Below are 19906 nucleotides of genomic sequence, written 5' to 3'. Positions count from 1 at the left end.
CTGTTCATCCTCACAAAAGCCAATAATTCCCAAACAAACAGCAGAAACGAATGAGTCCTAATCCACCAAGAGGTGCAGCTGAAGAGGATTTCATCCAGCTGGTCCAAACACTGAGACGGCACTGCATGGCTCAAACCAACTCAATCTCACCTAATTAAGATGGATATAATACAAATTAAAACACAAGTGAATCACAGTGATGGACTTCCCACCAGCGAATTATCTGACCACTGCAGATGAATAGACTAGAACAGAATGCAAATTCAAAAATGTTAATAATACATTTAAAAATTGTACTTAAAGGAGATACAGCCTACATGAAGTGGCAAAATAAGACCTATTATGGAGAATAGTCCTTGACAGTTGTTAATGAGACATTAACATTAACATTAAGTACTAAAATAAACGTCAAGGAAATAAAATAAACTAATAATTACTATTACTACTTAATTCTACTTGATTCATTTTTCAATTTATTAAGCTGTTATGATGTATTTACCACTTGGATTACTAAAGTAACAAAAATAGTACTGTCAATCCCCTGCTTCCAGAGTAGAATTGCAGCACAGATTAAATCAATACTCCCCGCTAAACTGCATGTAATACATATGTATATTAAATCCTGAATGATTATCATCACTTGACTTCGAGGGTCAGAATATGTCTGAGGTGCAGGTGCAGGTCACACGGAGAGAAACATGTTCCACATCGTTGCTTTCTCGCGGGACTTGGAGTGCGCGAGCTCTGCGCCATGAGAACTGCAGGTAGTCCGCCATCGCTGCGTGAACTATCGGATGTGGCGTTTGGCTGTCAACATCAAACTCACGGTGCCCGGGACGCGGAGCTACGAGGTCGAGTGAAAGCTCGTCGGCCGCTCCGTTAGAACCAGCAGGGACCCCCACCCTCTTCTCCACCACCCCGCCCCCGTCCCCTAACCCCGGGAAAAAAAAGCCCACCACTTTCATGTGAATACCGAGCCCACCGGACGAGGCAAACATGTCCAATCTCAGCAAAAGCGGCACCAAGAAGGACACCAAAATGAGGATACGGGCCTTTCCTGTAAGTACACACCGCGGTGGGGTCTCCGCCTGCCCGCCGGGAGGGGGTGGGGGGACTCGATCACCGCGGTCCGGGCCGCTAGCTAACTGTTAGCTAACTTCTTGCTAACTGCTAGCTAACTGCTAGCAGGCTAACCAGCTGAGCAGCAGATTTGACTTACCTATCCGTAAACATAGTGCAGCAGCCGAGGGCGCCAGGGGTCAGGTCTCTCCCTTGGCCGGATCGGTGGGCTGCTCGGGCGTGTTACCCGCCGAGGCGGGAGGTTGTGTTAATGCCGTTCGTTGTGTTTTAACGTTCAACTGCCTCACAACTACCCAAACGGTGGCTAGCAGATTGCATTTGTCCACATAGCCGATGCTAACTTTAGCACTGACTCTTGACACTTGTTGTTTTGACTGGTTTTCGTTTTGCTTCGTCAAGGCGCATGACGTGTTCCCCCCTGAGCTCTGTACTCTGATGACTTCAGTGCAATACAATGACAGCTACATTTCCGACTGTGCGTGACGGCAAACGGCATCGTTACCACAGCTGTAGATGGAGTCCTGAAACTCAAATCGGCCAACACAGCGTTAGTTTTTAGATGCAGAAATAGCCCGCTCATTGGGAGATCAAAGTCTTTTGATTCTGTGATTAATTCATTGTTTAAATGGTGATGTGGGAGTCGTGTCGCCGTCCACTTGGCCTCCGTTTGTCTGCAAGTCACTGATAAAAAAAACCTCATTTATGAACTGACCGCATTCTGCTTAAATTGACAGTTCCGTCCATGTGTGTGTGACTGGCTCGGTGAAACTGTTCAGTGAGCACACAGTGGTTTTGTTGCTCCTCTGAGTAGTTGTCATTTTCAATTGTGTGCATGTGACAGTGGGATCACAGATGGTTGTGTAAATGCAGGGGACCTTAAGGAAACCCCTGGGAAGCTTGTTGAATGTGACCCAGTCCTGACAGATGTGCAGGTACGGCAGCATTGCGCTATGCATAAATGCATGTTTGGGATGAGCACACATCGTTTCTCCTCACGAGCAGTTGCCGATATTAATGTTCTACTTTTGGCCAACATTTCTTTGCTTTTAGACAGTTGAAAACCAAAGAGAAAATATAGAATGTTAAGTTACGATATAATTCACTCTGCTTCAGAAGCATGTACGGACTGTACAGCCTCATACTACATGTAGAGCTATATGGAGTTGGTGGAAATCCTAATATAGAAACAGCCAAGTAACCATTTAATACTTACTGGCTAAGCTATACAATAAAAGCCTTCTAATATTGTATATGTGTTAGCATATATCCCTTTTAATGGTACATCCATAACTAAACTTCACCGAGGTGGGTGTCCATGTGCACTGTGGCGCTTTATCAGCTTTAGGAGTCGTCTAATCCAACCCATTACCGGCTGCCTTTTTCAGATGACCATGGACGAGAAGTATGTCAACAACATTTGGGACCTTCTGAAGAATGCCATCCAGGAGATTCAGAGGAAGAACAACAGTGGCCTAAGCTTCGAGGAACTGTACAGGAACGCCTACACAATGGTGCTTCACAAACATGGAGAGAAGCTGTACACGGGCCTGCGGGAGGTCGTCACCGAACACCTTATCAACAAAGTAAGAGTTACACAGATCGCGTTTGTAAAAACATCAGGCAGGGTGGTATTTTGAGATTACTAAAACAAGGTCATTACTCAGGTTGTAAACACACTAATAGTTCTTCAAACACCCTTAAAATCCTTTTTTTTCAGCTAGGAAATGTGCTTCTCTGCTTGATCAAAGGAAATTCACAGGGAGGTGCACCTCTTCAGCAAGGTTCATTTGACAGACCGTTGCAGTCAAGTGATGACGCATTGTTTGCAAAAGGAACTAACACATTTATGCCTCCTCTTGAGTATTTGTGACTACAATTTATGTGTATATCCGTAGATACATAACGGTACAAACTGATAACATCCTTAGTTTGAGATGCTGCAGTGAAAATTTAAGACTAGATCTCTTTTAGAATGGCTGAAGTTATAGTTGATATGATAACAGTGATCCATTATGGAAGTTAAAGCCTGTTTTTACTCGCTTACCATTGCTAAACAGAATCTATCATAGGCTCCATATTAACCTTCATAATTCTGCCTAGCCTGCGTGTCGTCCTTGCAGAACTACTTGAAGACCTCACTTCTGTCACATTGTTGTTGTTCAATTCAGGTGCACAGGTCGATTTAAAGATATAAAAACCATAACAGAAGATGAGCTGTCACCATTCACGACCAGCCTTGTAAGAAGGTCGGGGAGTTCAATTTGAGAGGTTCTTCTTCTCGTCTTCTACAGTGGGAGATGCCCCATGTCTGTGACTGGCTAGGAAAGGACTCACACATGTGGATAGAGTCCTTGAGTTGTTGTGTTCAGCTGCGTGAGGCTGGTCATCTGTCTGCTGGCCTCTCATGGAACAGTTCAATGACTACCCTATAACAAAAATTAGTATGTTTCCAAACTACTGCTGATTATTTAAACAACCTTTCAGTGAATGTTTTCCCCATTCATTTGTTTTTTGTTGTTGCACATAATTAGTAACAAATTGCCCATGGCAATGATCTCAGTAGTGAATGCTTCTGTGCAGCGTGCACTGAGCGGACACCCAACGAGCAACATTTCAGCCGTTTAATAGCAGCCAGGTGGTTCACAGCTTAATTGAATGTCAAGTTGGCAGGTTGAATAAATTAGCTCGTGGCAGTTGAGACGAGCGAGCTGACGCCTTAGCGTGTTTTTACAGTTATCTCAGACACTGCCACCAAACTAAAGTATTGATAACTCAAAGATAATGATTTTCTTTTACATCTCATCTTTACTTAAAGTCTATTCCGATGCAACAGCCACTGTGGTTACGGTTTGATTATGAGGCCTTATTATTGCATTAGTAATTCTTGAGCTGAGGATTTGGGGATGATAAATTCTTCAAACAATGAAAAATAAAGAATAAACTCTCAACTCAAATTTCTGCTGAGCAGAACAGCCAACACAAGAGGTGACCGATACAATTCCCATCATTTGATCGAGGCTGGCGACTAGCTTTAATCCTGCCCAACTTCAAGCACATGATAAAACGTATGAAGTCTGTCTTTCTGCAAACCTTAAGTTGAGGCCTATTTGCAGTGGTCTATAATGTCCTTCTAAATATCACATGGTTATTAATGTCAGGATCCAATTTACCACCATCCAAGAAATTTGCTTAGTGTTGCTGTTAGGGGGTTAGGTGAAATGTACTGAGTTAAAGTTTAACGTTTAATTAACATTCATTAAACAATAGTTGAATGTAATATTGGTATTAAATAATGTGAAGGACCAGCAGCATTAGACATGTGCAGCACTTCATGTTATCAACACTGCAACAATACTGAGCTTATAATTATAATAATAAAGTAAATTATTAGTGTGCATAATGAGTCTTTGATTTAAAGGCTCATTTAGATTAATGGATTTGCTTCCACTTTGCACCTCATCATTTGCCCTGGCTGTAAATAGAGAGGCTAGTGAGTCTGTGAGGGTCGATCATGTTTATTACTAAGAGCAGAGGTTATAATTCATCATCTGTCTGTCTGGGAGGTCGTTGTGCCCTGAAGAATCTTACTCTACAGAGACTTTTTCCATGCTGAGTCACACTGCAGTTTGACTACTATCAAGTTGTTGTTTGCCCGACTCGTGAAGAAAAGGTTTTAAGGAAGCAGAAAAGGAGAGTCACCTTAAAAGACAGCATCATCAAAAATAACAAAAATATAAAGTGTCAGCTTAATACAAAAGCATTTTTTTCTCTCCTCACTGTGGAGTTTTCAAGTTGTTTGCCCTTCCTCAGGCATTGTGTCATCACTAACACTGCAGGACGTGGTGTAGTACGTCCCGCTCCTTCATGTGCGTTTGTGTCCCCTAAAGGTACGAGAAGATGTCCTCAACTCCCTAAACAATAACTTCCTTCAGACCCTAAATCAAGCCTGGAATGACCATCAAACAGCTATGGTGATGATCAGAGACATCCTGATGTACATGGTGAGTGGCTGATGTTAACACAGGTACACCTCTCCCTATCTGAACAAAGAAGACCTCACTTCTTTCACATTGTTTTCAATTCAGGTGCACATGTCGATTTAAAGATATAAAAACAACAATATGTGCAATACAGTTTGCTTTTATTCTATCAGACAGTTAGTTCTTACTCTTAATTATTGTGATAACCCCAGTAAAAGAAAACCTGTAATCTTATCAGCAACTCTAAATTGCTTATGATTTAGAGGGAACAGATTAAAAATGACAAAAAGTGACATGAATAACCTCTGTTCAAACAAACTGAAAAGGCTTCCTCTCTCTTGTTGAACATTTTTAGGTTCATTTAAACCCCGATTGAGCTTAAACCACCTTTAAGGGAAGCCACAAACACGTTTGCTGTGTTTAACGCTGAGGGGAAGATGCAAGTCTTCAAGCTTGTCCTTTTTTTGTGTGTTTGTCTCACAGGATCGGGTATACGTACAGCAGAACAATGTGGAGAATGTCTACAACCTGGGTCTTATCATCTTCAGGGATCAAGTGGTTCGTTACGGCTGCATCAGGGACCACCTCCGGCAGACCCTGCTGGACATGATCGCGCGCGAGAGGAAAGGGGAGGTGGTGGACAGGTGAGGGCTCACAGACCGGATTCATAGCAAAGAAAACCTCACCTCTGGCTTGATTCTGACTAGTTGCACATAAAAGGGGAAAATGCAATCTACATTCTTAATATTGAATAAATAAACTGCTTATACAAAAAAAAAGTATATTTGCCAACATTATAATGACTGACGGAAGCAGTCTATGGGATTATATAACGTACACGTAGAGTCCAATGCCATAATGAGCATGCGCAGATGCTTAGTTTTTAAATCTATATTTTGAGTTCTTTTGCTGTTTGATAAAAAACACACTGTGCTTGATGCCTGCGGCTCGGTCACCAAGAGTAGGAAAAACAGAAGGAGAAACGCCGAAGCGCACACACCGTAGGTTGTGAAATTCTGCCGCCAAGTGTGCCTTGTGCCTGAATATCAGACGTGGAGTGGTGTGACAGCGAAGTTATTTGAGGACCCAGGAATGAGACCAGGCTGCATACACAGCTCGCTGTTATTTGCTGGGGGCTAAGACACACCGAAACGTCCTGAAACGGGTTTCTGTGTGAAGTCAGTAGATGCAGACACTGCAACAAACTTCCATTTGGTCAAAATGAATGTGTGATAAGTCTACTTTGATTTTTTTTCTTCTTTTTTTTTGTATTTATCTATTCTGGTTTGGGCTTCAACTTTTTGTCTGCCTCTCCTTCTCCACCAGGGGGGCCATTAGAAACGCCTGCCAAATGTTGATGATCCTCGGCCTCGAAGGGAGATCTGTTTATGAGGAAGACTTTGAGGCACCGTTCTTAGAAATGTCGGCAGAATTCTTCCAGGTTTGTGGGAGAATATATATAAAATATATATATATATATATACACACACACATACACACACACACACACGCTGTTATACAGCTAGGACAAATAACAAAAATTGTGAGAAATTCCAGAGTTTGAAAACAAACAAAACAATTGTTTTTTTTTTACTCTTAGATGGAAAGTCAAAAGTTCCTTGCAGAAAACAGTGCTAGTGTGTACATAAAGAAGGTCGAAGCCAGAATCAATGAGGAGATTGAGCGGGTGATGCACTGCCTGGATAAATCTACAGAAGAACCAATCGTCAAGGTGGTGGAACGTGAGCTCATCTCCAAGCACATGAAGACCATCGTAGAGATGGAGAACTCTGGCCTGGTCCACATGCTCAAAAACGGCAAGACAGACGGTGAGAGTGCTGAGTGCTGTGCCGCTTATGCTCCACACCGTTGCTTTTTGATTTTTATTCATGACAGTTATATTGTGTGCCTCACTCCTTAGAAAATAAAAGAGAAACAAATCCCCAATGCTCTTTAATAATCTGTTACTGTTTGCAAGAGATGTATATGCGGGGAATTTCATTTTGAGCATGCGATTTAGATGAGACTGTTGCTTTGTAGCGTCAGTGAGGACTTGAGAAATTATTTTCATAAGTACTCTCAAAGGCATTTTAGTTTACTCTGCGGAAATAAGCCGCATTGTGAGCAGATGTCGGTTACCCAGTTAGCAGAAACTGCATTCCTAACGTGTGTGTGTGTTCATGCATATTCATCACAGATTTGGCGTGCATGTACAAGCTGTTCACCAGGGTTCCCAATGGGCTGAAGACCATGTGTGAGTGCATGAGCTCATACCTGCGGGAGCAGGGAAAGGCCCTGGTGTCAGAGGAGGGAGAGGGAAAGAACCCCGTGGACTACATCCAGGTGAGACGATGGGGCATCAGGAGATTAGAGTGCAGGCGATGTCGTCGCTCATTCTCGTGACGTCGTGTTCAGCTCATTTGCCGCTGCACGAGTACGAGGCGATTCCAGCTTAAAAAGCGCTGAAGCACATTCTAAAATTGTACCACGAATATGCTGGGCCTAACCTCGATTTGAGATCAAAGTCCTTTCTGCTGGCTCTGCTCACTTCAGCGCACCATTGCGTGCAGAGCGCTGACCAGCATGTGCTTCCATAGTCTCCCAGCAGAGGAGCGCTGCTGGGAGACAGCTTGTGGACAAAAGTCCAGCTGCTCTCTGCCCTCGACCGCACTGTGTCGTGGCACAGTGCTGAAAAACATGAGAGGTCATTCAGGCCACCAGAGAGAAGGCACTTTATTTTAAAGTCTTGTCATTTTTATCTTTCAGCTTTGGTTGTTTTTAAAGCTGTTGTTGCTCTCATCCTTTAATCAGCGGTTTCCTGCTGCAGTTGGGCTGCAGTTGCTTTAATACCCCTAATCATCCATGTCTCCTTTCCTGCAGGGTTTGCTCGACCTGAAATCCCGCTTTGACCGTTTCCTCCAGGAGTCCTTCAATAATGACCGGCTCTTCAAGCAAACCATTGCAGGCGACTTTGAGTACTTCCTTAACCTCAACTCTCGTTCGCCGGAGTACCTCTCACTGTTCATCGACGACAAGCTGAAGAAGGGAGTAAAAGGGGTGAGCTTTCTGACCTTTTGTGGTTGAGCTGGTTGAAAGTCAGATGAGGCGATCTCCACAGAAGGCGCCCAAAGTAGGGTCATTGGGCCCCCCTGTGGTTTACTGATGTCTTTTACGGTTGTGACGTTGCTCAAGGAAGAAAAACAGGGCGTAGTTTCACATATTTGTTTATTTATTTATGGCCACACTGGATCAATTTAACAGACCCTTGTGCTTTTTTTTTTTGTCCAGTTGACAGAGCAGGAGGTGGAGTCTATACTGGACAAGGCGATGGTCCTGTTCCGCTTCATGCAGGAGAAAGACGTGTTCGAGAGGTACTACAAGCAGCACCTTGCAAGAAGGCTGCTCACCAACAAGAGTGTCTCTGATGACTCTGAGAAGAACATGATCTCAAAGCTTAAGGTAGGCGGGTGTAACCAGCTTCTTTGCAGTAAAACAAAATAGATTTCTCTCCCGCTTTTGACACAATGCTTTAATTGAACTACATGTGATCCTTCTGCTCAGACTGAGTGCGGCTGTCAGTTCACCTCAAAACTGGAGGGCATGTTCCGTGATATGAGCATCTCAAACACCACCATGGATGAGTTTAGACAACATCTACAGACAACTGGGGTAAGGAGGCGCTGCACGCTACACCCCATTCTGTCACTACTAATGAGCCAGTTTGCTACATGTAATGAGTGCACGGCTCCTTGACGGGCTGAGCATTGACGCGTTGCTCAGTTACATCAGAACAATTATGCAACAAACTATCCATATCCTTGCAATACATGGTGCTAATTTCTGTTTCCAACCCCGTCCACAGCTGAAAGTTTTTTTTGAATGCATTTGTCCTAATTCATCTAAATTATTGTCTGATGAAATTAAGAGGTTTTGAATTTGGTGCCTTTCCAACGTCAGGTTTCCCTTGGAGGGGTCGATCTCACTGTGAGAGTCCTGACCACAGGATATTGGCCGACACAATCAGCAACACCAAAGTGCAACATCCCGCCTTCACCGCGACATGCATTCGAAGTCTTTAGAAGGTCAGTCGTACACTAGGAGTGAGTGGTTTCATAACAGCACTATGTTCCGATCGATCCAAAGAAGTTAGCCACATTATGTTTTAATTTAACACTGACTAGACTAACATTTTTGTTTTCAGTTCCTGACAATATAAGCTCATTTACACTCACCGGCCACTTTATTAGGTACCCCATGCTAGTAACGGGTTGGACCCCCTTTTGCCTTCAGAACTGCTTCAATTCTTAGTGGCATAGATTCAACAAGGTGCTGGAAGCATTCCTCAGGGAGTTTGGTCCATATTGACATGATGGCATCACCCAGTTGCCGCAGATTTGTCGGCTGCACATCCATGATGCGAATCTCCCGTTCCACCACATCCCAAAGATGCTCTATTGGATTGAGATCTGGTGATTGTGGAGGCCATTTGAGTACAGCGAACTCATTGTCATGTTCAAGAAACCAGTCTGAGATGATTCCAGCTTTATGACATGGCGCATTATCCTGCTGAAAGTAGCCATCAGAAGTTGGGTACATTGTGGTCATAAAGGGATGGACATGGTCAGCAACAATACTCAGGTAGGCTGTGGCGTTGCAACGATGCTCAATTGGTACCAAGGGGCCAAAAGAGTGCCAAGAAAATATTCCCCACACCATGACACCACCACCACCAGCCTGAACCGTTGATACAAGGCAGGATGGATCCATGCTTTCATGTTGTAGACGCCAAATTCTGACCCTACCATCCGAATGTCGCAGCACAAATCGAGACTCATCAGACCAGGCAACGTTTTTCCAATCTTCTATTGTCCAATTTCGATGAGCTTGTGCAAATTGTAGCCTCAGTTTCCTGTTCTTAGCTGAAAGGAGTGGCACCCGGTGTGGTCTTCTGCTGCTGTAGCCCATCTGCCTCAAAGTTCGACGTACTGTGCGTTCAGAGATGCTCTTATGCCCACCTTGGTTGTAACGGGTGGTTATTTGAGTCACTGTTGCCCTTCTATCAGCTCGAACCAGTCTGGCCATTCTCCTCTGACCTCTGGCATCAACAAGGCATTTCCGCCCACAGAACTGCCGCTCACTGGATGTTTTTTCTTTTTCGGACCATTCTCTGTAAACCCTAGAGATGGTTGTGCGTGAAAATCCCAGTAGATTAGCAGTTTCTGAAATACTCAGACCAGCCCTTCTGGCACCAACAATCATGCCACGTTCAAAGTCACTCAAATCACCTTTCTTCCCCATACTGATGCTCGGTTTGAACTGCAGGAGATTGTCTTGACAATGTCTACATGCCTAAATGCACTGAGTTGCCGCCATGTGATTGGCTGCTTAGAAATTAAGTGTTAACGAGCAGTTGGACAGGTGTACCTAATAAAGTGGCCGGTGAGTGTATATCTAGTTAAATCGAGTTATCACATTTCTAGCATTGTTGATGCACCGCTATATATGACACGTATATGTATGACAATATATGTATTGTCATGTTCCTCTCCTCGGGCCTGTAACATTTATAACATTTTGGAATAATTATGCTACATTGGCTACTTTTAGAGGTTAATCGGGATTGACTTCCACTGCTTGTAGGTTTTATCTTGGTAAGCACAGCGGAAGACAACTCACACTTCAGCACCATATGGGCTCTGCAGATCTAAACGCCACCTTCTACGGTCCCATCAAAAAGGTACTGTAAGATCAGTCAATTTGTTAAATACTATAGGCTATGATTGTGCCATAGAACAGATTGCAAGTACTGGTATGATATGTGCATGCACCCTACAGTCAAAACAAATCTATAGTCCCATTAGAACGTACAGTGAAAATTCAAACTATGCATTGTAAATAGGACAGTTTCATGTTTCCAAAGGTTAGAGGTCTGAAAATGTTTTTCTAATAAGTGTCTTCTCTTTCAAAGTGTAAGTGATACAAAAAACCCTGGCTTTTTACACTGTATACACCATGACTAATACACATGGCTACCTTTTTGGTTAATGGTAAAAAAAAAACATTTTCTTTCGAGCAACTGTGTAATCAACTTTCTAACATTGTGAGGACTTCCAGAAACAGAAAACATGACTTTTTGTGCAAGTGGATTCTGAATGGTATTCTTAGATTTTGATCTTTTCTCCCCCCGAACTTATCAAAAGGAGGACGGGTCAGAGGTTGTAGTGGGAGGAGCCCAGGTCACCGGCTCCAACACTAGGAAGCACATCCTGCAGGTTTCCACTTTTCAGATGACCATCCTCATGCTTTTCAACAACAGAGACAAATCCATCTTTGAGGTACACAATTTAAATCAATAGATTGATAGAGGACAATCTCAGAAGGAAAGAAACACTTCTAAAACGAGTTTCCGTTTCTTGCTTTTGTCTCTGTCATGTTTGCCAAATGTTTTAACAGTGATCCCGAACTTGATCCTTCAACCCTGCAGGAGATCCAGCAGGAGACGGACATCCCAGAAAGGGAGCTGGTGCGAGCGCTGCAGTCTCTGGCTTGTGGGAAGCCCACTCAGAGAGTTCTCACCAAGGAGCCCAAGTCCAAGGAGATCGAGAATGGCCACGTGTTTACAGTCAACGACCAGTTTACCTCCAAACTTCACCGTGTCAAGATCCAGACAGGTACACGCTATCCGGTGTATGTTCCTACAGTAACGGGCCTCTAATGGCGCAGGCTTAAAAAGTAACGAAACCACAGGAAACAATACCTCGCAGGCAAATTATTTAAACTTATTTGGGAAAATTGTATCCATGCTTTCACTCACAGTACTTGTATTTTGCATTTATTTTCCTTCCTGTTACGCACCACCCAGTGGCTGCTAAACAAGGGGAGTCGGACCCCGAGAGGAAGGAGACGCGGCAGAAAGTGGACGACGACAGGAAGCACGAGATCGAAGCTGCCATCGTTCGCATCATGAAGTCCAGAAAGAAGATGCAGCACAATGTTCTAGTTGCAGAGGTCAGTCAGCCCAACTGGTTGCATTTGTGAAGAGTGATGATGATGATGATGATGATGATAATGCTCTTAGGATGAAAAGTATGACGTAGTGATATTTCTTATTGTTTTTGATGTCTCTGCAGGTCACGCAGCAGCTGCGCGCGCGATTCCTCCCGAGTCCCGTAGTCATCAAGAAGCGCATCGAAGGACTCATTGAGAGGGAATATTTGGCACGAACACCGGAGGACCGCAAAGTGTACACTTATGTAGCATAAGACACTTGAATTCAATGAAAGCTAACGTCCAGTTGAGAGAAACGGAGAGACTTGTTTTTTGTGGACTGCAATGCGTTTGAAAGAACTTGGAACTTGCTTTCATCAATGATTCTGGGAAACACTGGGAAGCTTCGCTTTTCTTCCATAAAAATGTGTAAAGAGAAGAAAACGTGCATAAGACTGGGAAGTTCTCTAGGTTTATTTGATTTCTTCCGCGGAGAAATGAAAGGAGTGGGATCTAGTTTTGTACAAAATCATGTTTCTTGTGGCCTTTGGAGAGAATTGGGTGAGCCCGTTTGCCAATTAACTACGTGCTTTTGAGAAAGAGCTGAAACATGTTGGAGCAAACATGCAGCTACGTGGAGACCAAGAAAACATCTGAATTCACTCCCCTGTTTTTAATGTCAATGTGTGTTTTTTGTGGCACATTGATGGCTGTACGTGTTGACAGACACTTTTGGCCTTTTCCTCCTAGAGGATTTTAAATTTTAAGAAGCGGACCGTGCTCACTACTACAGACCTGGTTTACAACAGCAGAAAAAACATGTCGACTACTGGAGAAAACATGAGTGCTTGATTTATGTATTTTTTTTTAGGTTGTTTTACTGTCTTATAGAAATTAAGTGCACCTAATATTTAATGCCATTTTCAATATTGGGGCCAGGTCTGTACGGGGTGGTTAGAGAGAGATCAAGAGCTGTAGCTTCACAGCATGCTTTGATCTGATGGATCAATCCGGGGAATAAGGCATGAAATCATCGGAAACGCTGTTTGGTCTCATGACACATATTTCCCTTCAGGCCCGCTGTATGATTGGCCAAAAAATAAAATCTCCTCTCTTTGAATGGAAGTTTCCACATGGGCATCTTTCAAAGAGGTTTTGGGGATTTCAAGACTGTTGGAGCCAGTCCAGCACCATGTTCTAATGTGTACAAATTGTAAAATAATTATTGTACTCCCTGCAAAGGTGGAATGTACAGGGCCTTGTTTTCATCATAGTAAATAATAAAGAATAAAAAAATGAAGGGGTGGTTGTTTTTGTTTTTTTGTATCTCTTACGTGACTGCCTCGGAAAAAGTCACGGGTTACTTTAGATTTCACCTTGTAGTATTTTGAAATTGGTAGTTTTTCTTTAAAGAAAATCCAACTCTGTTAAATGTAGTTTAATTTATACTGTTTGACGTATATTTGTATGTGCTCTTTGAAGGCTGTGCAGGGTTTTTTTCTAATATCAACCCTTTTGATATACAATTAGTACAGCATTTTAGAAACAGAAGTGCTGCAAACTGCAGTCTTTAAAATTACCTTAAAGGTAAATCAACACAACTAGATCAGTCAAATTGTGTCATTGTGACCACTTCTATGGCGAAAACAGCTGTCAGCTCAATTAAACCAAAGTCCCTGACCAGCTGGTCTTGATCGACAGGCAAAGACAGACATTTGGAAGATTTAAATTGAGATTTACATAATTAGTTTACTATGTTCTTCGTGTGTTGGGGATGTATTTTTGGTTCAGAACACGGAGTGCACACAATAAGGTAGCATGCGTGTCGTCGGGACTGCATTCGTTGTTGCTGCTCAAATGCGTGAAGCTTTCTCGGGTCTTGTCAAGACCGAGTGTTTCCCAAAAGCGACCGTAATGCTCTTAATGAGGTATTAACAAACAGCGTCTTTAGTTTTTAGGGTTTAGAGGCTGCACTTTTAAATCCGTCCAGCCCGTCTGGAACCGTCCCCTTTGTCTTCCTAGTGTCGTTGGTCGCGTGCCATCTGCTCCATATGTTCTTATCGGCGGCTTTAGACCGAAAGCAGCACACATTTACTTGTCCCTTTCGCCCTGCCTGCGTTCATTCTAACAGGGGGGGGGCATCTCCAGTTTTCGTTTTCTCCCTCAAAAACACGTGTTGACTTTTATTCTAACATAACGGTGTATGGTTGCCCAGTGACGTCAGCGTCCCAGCAAGCGAGTCCCTCTTTTTTCTCCTTTCTTTTTTTTTTTTTGCTGGAGCGGACTGTGGAAAGAAATCAAACGGGATGCTTTCCCCCCTCAGACTGCACTTCTGCAAACAGCGCTCAAACTTTCTGAGTAGATGGCTGCACCAAATGTTAAAGAAAGTGTAGCTTCTGGAAGATGTTCCGAAGAGCGGCGCTATTGAAGGGACCCGACTATGAAAACGTGGACTCCGGAGCTGAAACTGCCGAGTGAGTCAACCGTTTCGGCGCAAGCTAACGATGCTAAGGGTTAGCTAGCTAGCCAAGTCCGAGTTTTAATGGAAGTCTTGACAGTGAATCGTGAGGGGGGGGGGGCATAATTTCTAACCCACGAATTAAATTGTGACTTTAACCTCTATATGTGTTTATAACTGATATCCTCTTAAATATATTCTAAATTTGCTTTATTACCCTAATGTTAGCTAACAACATACAATGTGTTGTCATGGTGACCGAAGGGGCTCGTTCCCAAGCCAACCACCGCAAGATGGGGGCAGATTTGTGCCTCTCCTTCTGCCAATGTAAACATAAAAACTGTATATGAGAGTAAATTACTTTTTACTTTCTGTGTTCTTAAGATCTGACAGCAGCAGGATGTCATCATCGGGCAGTAAGTACGCATTCACATACAGAGGTTTAAGAGGCCCTGCCGTAATTAATAATTGTATATAAAATAAAAATTGTACTTTTAAAGTGAGTCGATTAACAAGCAACTCAGTTCAGCAGAAGAAAAGTGATCAACATTTTCAGTCAATATCAGTCAAGCTCCAACAAAATCCCATCCAACTTCCTATATCAATTCTGTTTCTGTTATTTAGACTCTACCTGCCAATATATTCAAACTTCACACCTCTATCAGATCAGAAATGGGTAGATCAAGATATGTTACCTTTCTCTGAGAAATAGTCTCCAGTATATAGTCTCCTAATGGGGATCAGGCAGGCTACAACAATGAGATCTCCATTCCCAAACACAGTGCATCACTAATTGTTTTAGCACTAAACTAAATGCCAAGACCTTCTTGAATTTGTCAGTTGTATTGTTACTACATTTCCAAAGAAGACATTACAAAGAAGACAACAGTTTTGACGACCTGAGGCAACACTCCCCAACACGGGGACACTAATCTTGATGTGTGAAATGGGATTACCCTTTTTCCTACAGAACATTTGTTACGGTCCCTGCTTAAACGTCAGGTCTTTAGCCCTTGCACGTTTATTGCTGTCTAAACTCTCTTTGTACACTTACATGCATGTGTGATACCCCAGTTCAGTGCATGACCGGTCGGGTCAGGCAGCAGCAGCAGCAGCAGGAGTTTCTGCTATTGAACTTACATCTGCTGGCCAACCCTGGAGACTCACTGCTGTTGCAGCACACCCTGGACCGCCTCCTCCGCTGGCTCTGCCCAACTCTCCGTATCTTCCATGTGTCAGAGAGGGCCTCCCCATTCAGAAGTTACACACGCCTTTGTTCTGTTGCAGGTAAGTATCCTCACTGTGTGGTATGCATTGGTTACACTTGCATCTTGTTATACAAGTCGGTTCTCTGGTATGTCATTTATAGGTATGGCAAACTCTGTTGTCGCCCTACATCTTCTTGGCACATTGAGTTGTTGCATTATTTCTGTAACTAAGAAAATTATTATTTCCGTATGTAAGAACAAGACAACCCCTTCAAATGTTGTATGTAAACGTATGACGTAAACAGGCAATCGCACAAGTTTCTCTTGCTAGAATCGGCATCTGTTTTTATTTTAGCTCAACTGAGAAGAACTTTTTTGCATGTCTCAGGCTACCCTTCTCTGGCCATCACCTTCTTTCTGCACGAGGCCTACGGAGAGGAGCGAATCCTCAAAGTGCTGGACTTCTTTCAGCATCCACCATGGCAGTACCACCACACTGAGACCTGCGGCAACAGAACAGGAGGGATCTACATCACCTCCAGCAGCTCCCCCACCAACGCCATGCTGCGGCCCTACCTCCTGCCCAGCCGAGATTTCTATAGCTTGGGTGCGGGCATGCCCGTGTGGGGGGTTCGACCAGTCCACTGCGGAGGTGAAATATTGCGTGTGACATTGTACAGTGCATATGACAACTACGAGGATGCTGTGCGGCTCTATGAGACGGTGCTGCAGCGACAGGCAGAGGAGCAAAAGACGGGCTTCTGCTGGTTCACTCTCCACACGGGTAACTCCTAAAAGAGCTTCTTCTTTACATTTTCTACAGCTTGTTTTTGTCCTGATAAGAAGGGAATCAAATAGCCAAATGACATGAATCATTTGTTCTCCGCACAGAGCCCGGGCTGAGCCTGCAGCTGGCTTTAAAACAGCTGTCACCGGGGGCTCGAGTGGAGCCATGCGGCTCCGCTGTGCTGCAGTTTAGTGTGGAAGAAATTGGCCAACTAGTCCCTCTGTTGCCCAACCCCTGCACCCCCATCAGCAGCTCACGCTGGCAGACAGAAGACCTAGATGGAAACAAGATTCTCTTCCAGGTAAGGGAAATGAAACTACAATCTGTTTACTTCATAATTATCTCAGAGTCCAAAGAGAGACAGCTCTGCCAAAATGTTATTTGCAGAACGGAACATTTTGCACACAATATGAGGCGGGACAGGTTGCTTGAGGGAAGTTTTCTTAGAATGGAAAGCAGCAGTTGTTTGTGAAGGAATGTTTGTGTTGCATTTCAGTTTTAGTTTAATGTAATGTTTGACAAACTGATGATTATTTCACTTTTTTTAAAATACATTAGTTAGTGGGCTGGATGCAGAACATGATTTTCACTATGCAAATACCACTCTGTATGTGATGGCAACCCCATTTTGTTTAAGTTTGAACAATATCACATCATACAAACATTATGAATAAATAAGTTTAAAAAAAACATTTGGCCAAAAGGCCAGTGTTCTTTGTGCAGTTCACACAACAGTATGAAGAATAATATTTGGTTACTTCATGAGTGCTGAATAAATAAATCAGGCATCGATATCATGAGATAAAACCGCATCTGTTCAATAATGGAAATGGACAAACACTTGTCATTTTTCTGTGAGGATGAAATCAAGGAGGCACTCAGCTGCTGTCCTTCACAGAACCCACTTACAGCTGTGATAGGAGCCATATGTAAGATTTGTTAATTCTCTCAAAGTCACTTAACTTGCTTAATTCTCTGTAGTCCTGGGTGAATCGTAATCCCGCCCCACCCCGTCTGTCCTTCTGTGGCACAGGTAAAAACCCCGGCTCAGCCTCAACGACCTCTGACCTGTGCTTTCCCCGTGACCTGCCCCAGCGTGTCCCCTCAAGGGACGCCGCTCAGGAGCTCGGTGCAGGGCCACAGCCTGTCGCCCTGCGCCCTCACAACTCCCCTGCCCTGGCAAACACACAAGCACAGTGAGTACTGTAGTAAGTCCATAGTCAACCACAGGGACTACGGGGTATGAAAAAGTTGATCAATAGATTAAGCAAAAATGTAAGGCCTCTAGAAAGTGTAAAAGTTAAATGCTTTATATTGGGGAACTTTTCCTAACGTCAAATTGAAAGTCAAACTGCCTGCTTTACGCTCTCCCACTAGTCTACAGGTGGCAGTAATGATGTAAAAAGCAAAGTGCTGCGGGTCTGTTTCAGACCTCAGGCCATCACAGTAAGGACCCGTCCGGCAGCTCCAAAGCAAAGCTTTGTGACTGCCCGCTTTTGTGACCCTACTGTACGTGTGTTTGTGTTGTCCACAGGCCACAGGCCGCGCGGCGACTCTGTCCCGGAGAAGCTCCATGGACCGGAGAGCCAGGGATCAGGGAGCTGCTGTAGCACCCCTCCAGGGAGCTCCTGCTACTCATCACAGCGCAGCAGCCCAGCGCCACACTCAACTAGCAACCACCCCGACTCTCCCCTGCGCCCCTCCATCACCCGTTCTCTCTCCCATCTCCTCCTGGAAGAGGAGGAGGAGCCAGAGACTAACGTGGACACAGGAGCCCCCGTCTCACTGACGTCTGACACGGCGGCCCAAACAATCGCCGGCTCTTCCTCCGTGGACCTTTTGACGAATCGCCTCGCTGGGAGACCCGTGTCTGCTGGGGCTTCAGCTGTTGAGGGTCTGACCGAGGAGCTGGTCGAATGTGGGCCAGGGACACACACGAACCCTGGGGTCGCCTCCAGGACATGGGGCTCTGCTGGAGGTACGGACGCAGCCAGGAGGGCCTGGGACAGCAGCACTGTGGCAGCAGGACAAAGTCCCTCCAGAGGGCCGTTTGAGGGGAGCAGGACTACTGCGGAGCCGCTGTCAGCACACACCAACCACCAGGAGCCCGTCGATGAGTTCTTCATCTAAATTCCTGCTACTATGCCACATGCTGGGGTGAGAATCATAAAAAACATATCACATGGAGGGCTGCAACACAGGTTGGACAGGATGCTGTGGATGTGAAGTGCAGGAGGACACATCTGTGTAGTGCGTCTAAAGAGAAATCCTGTGGAATACAGAGGAAACCAAAGCTCAGTTGCGGGGGACTCTGTCCACTCAGAAATGTCTTTTAATAGTTTCACTTGTTACATACGTTTAAACGATTCTTTAAACCAGAGAGTGGTACAAAATAATAATATTCTTGAATTTCTAAAGTACTTTTATATTTAGATCCAGCTACTTGTTTGTGCAGTTATAGTGCTAAAATGTAGTGCCGTGAATTTCACAACATGAAGGAAAAGTGTCACTGTCAGGGTGCTGATGCCATTTTAGGTTTGTTTCACATTACTGATGATGATCTCCGTGTGAAGGATCTCTTTAAGGTTGCTGAAATCTGATTTTGTCTTATTGCTCTTCACAGGCTTGATGTAGTGAAAGTAGAGCCTCTGATTACATTTGTTAAAGATGCACTTCGAATTATATCTACTCTTTATTTGTGTGTTAAAATGTACTAGACTTAGGCCAAATTACTGTGTTGACGAGGATTGACGTTTTCTCACACAATTATGTTTATCCTCTGGTAGCTTAGAGTTAAGATTTTCTAAATAACAACTAAGGAGAACATTTCAACGTTTACAAAAAAATCTTGTGATATATGTTGTTTTTTTAAAGGATAATTTACCATTAGTACATAAGTGAGATGTGTTAAACAGCCCGGACGTGTCCTATGAACTCAGAAATGTTCATTCCAAAGCTGAGGGCTCAGCTGACAGATTTAAGTCCAAACCTCACCGTGCATTGAACCGATCACTTACAGCAGATGGTAGTCCAACACAACATTTTTGCACAGTGCTCATGTTCATTGTAGTGATTATAGCTGTTTCGAGACCAATCTGACAAAAGAGGATATATTATTGTAAAGGATTTAATCCACTCAGATGATCCAGCTGTGCATAATAGCCGGTTATTGATCAAATGCGTATGATTTGAGGTTAACAGCCGGGTGCTGCAGGTGTACATGGCAGCTAGCCGTTGTTAATGTGTTTAAGGGCTTTCTGGAAATGAGAGAAACTGGAACAAAGGCACGCATGTGCAGTCAGGAAGCATCAGCTGCGAGTGTCCTGGGTGTGTAAAATGTGGACGCCCTAGATCTCAAAGATAAATTAATAAATCTTTTTGTTGTGGTACCAAGGCTCACTGTGTG

The 19906-nt window shown here is 43.9% G+C and overlaps 2 protein-coding genes across 3 annotated transcripts; both read left to right on the top strand.

Annotated features, from left to right (window-relative positions):
- Positions 1–716: 716 nt before the first annotated feature.
- cul3b (cullin 3b) lies at positions 717–13347 on the top strand. 2 transcript variants are annotated; one of them, XM_037468037.2, is made up of 16 exons: positions 717–1059; positions 2466–2663; positions 4968–5081; positions 5544–5704; positions 6387–6501; positions 6661–6889; positions 7258–7403; positions 7941–8117; positions 8349–8519; positions 8622–8729; positions 9018–9142; positions 10701–10797; positions 11264–11395; positions 11545–11731; positions 11923–12068; positions 12191–13347. In XM_037468037.2, the coding sequence occupies exons 1-16, from the start codon at positions 997–999 to the stop codon at positions 12320–12322; spliced, it is 2301 nt and encodes a 766-aa protein (XP_037323934.1). In that variant the 5' UTR covers positions 717–996; the 3' UTR covers positions 12323–13347. The 2 variants fall into 2 exon arrangements, with proteins under 2 accessions (XP_037323934.1, XP_037323925.1); XM_037468028.2 differs by having other exon boundaries at positions 11261–11395.
- Positions 13348–13806: 459 nt separating this feature from the next.
- Positions 13807–19836, top strand: LOC119210334 (protein FAM124B). Its single transcript, XM_037460217.2, has 7 exons — positions 13807–14521; positions 14890–14921; positions 15580–15792; positions 16102–16497; positions 16605–16801; positions 17534–17696; positions 18035–19836. Exons 1-7 carry the CDS (start codon positions 14451–14453, stop codon positions 18628–18630), a joined length of 1668 nt encoding a protein of 555 aa, XP_037316114.2. The 5' UTR covers positions 13807–14450; the 3' UTR covers positions 18631–19836.
- The last annotated feature ends 70 nt before the right edge of the window (positions 19837–19906 follow it).

The sequence above is a fragment of the Pungitius pungitius genome, chromosome 3, assembly GCF_949316345.1.
Source record: "Pungitius pungitius chromosome 3, fPunPun2.1, whole genome shotgun sequence".
Lineage (NCBI taxonomy): Eukaryota > Metazoa > Chordata > Actinopteri > Perciformes > Gasterosteidae > Pungitius > Pungitius pungitius.
This window is presented reverse-complemented; position numbering and strand designations above follow the sequence as displayed.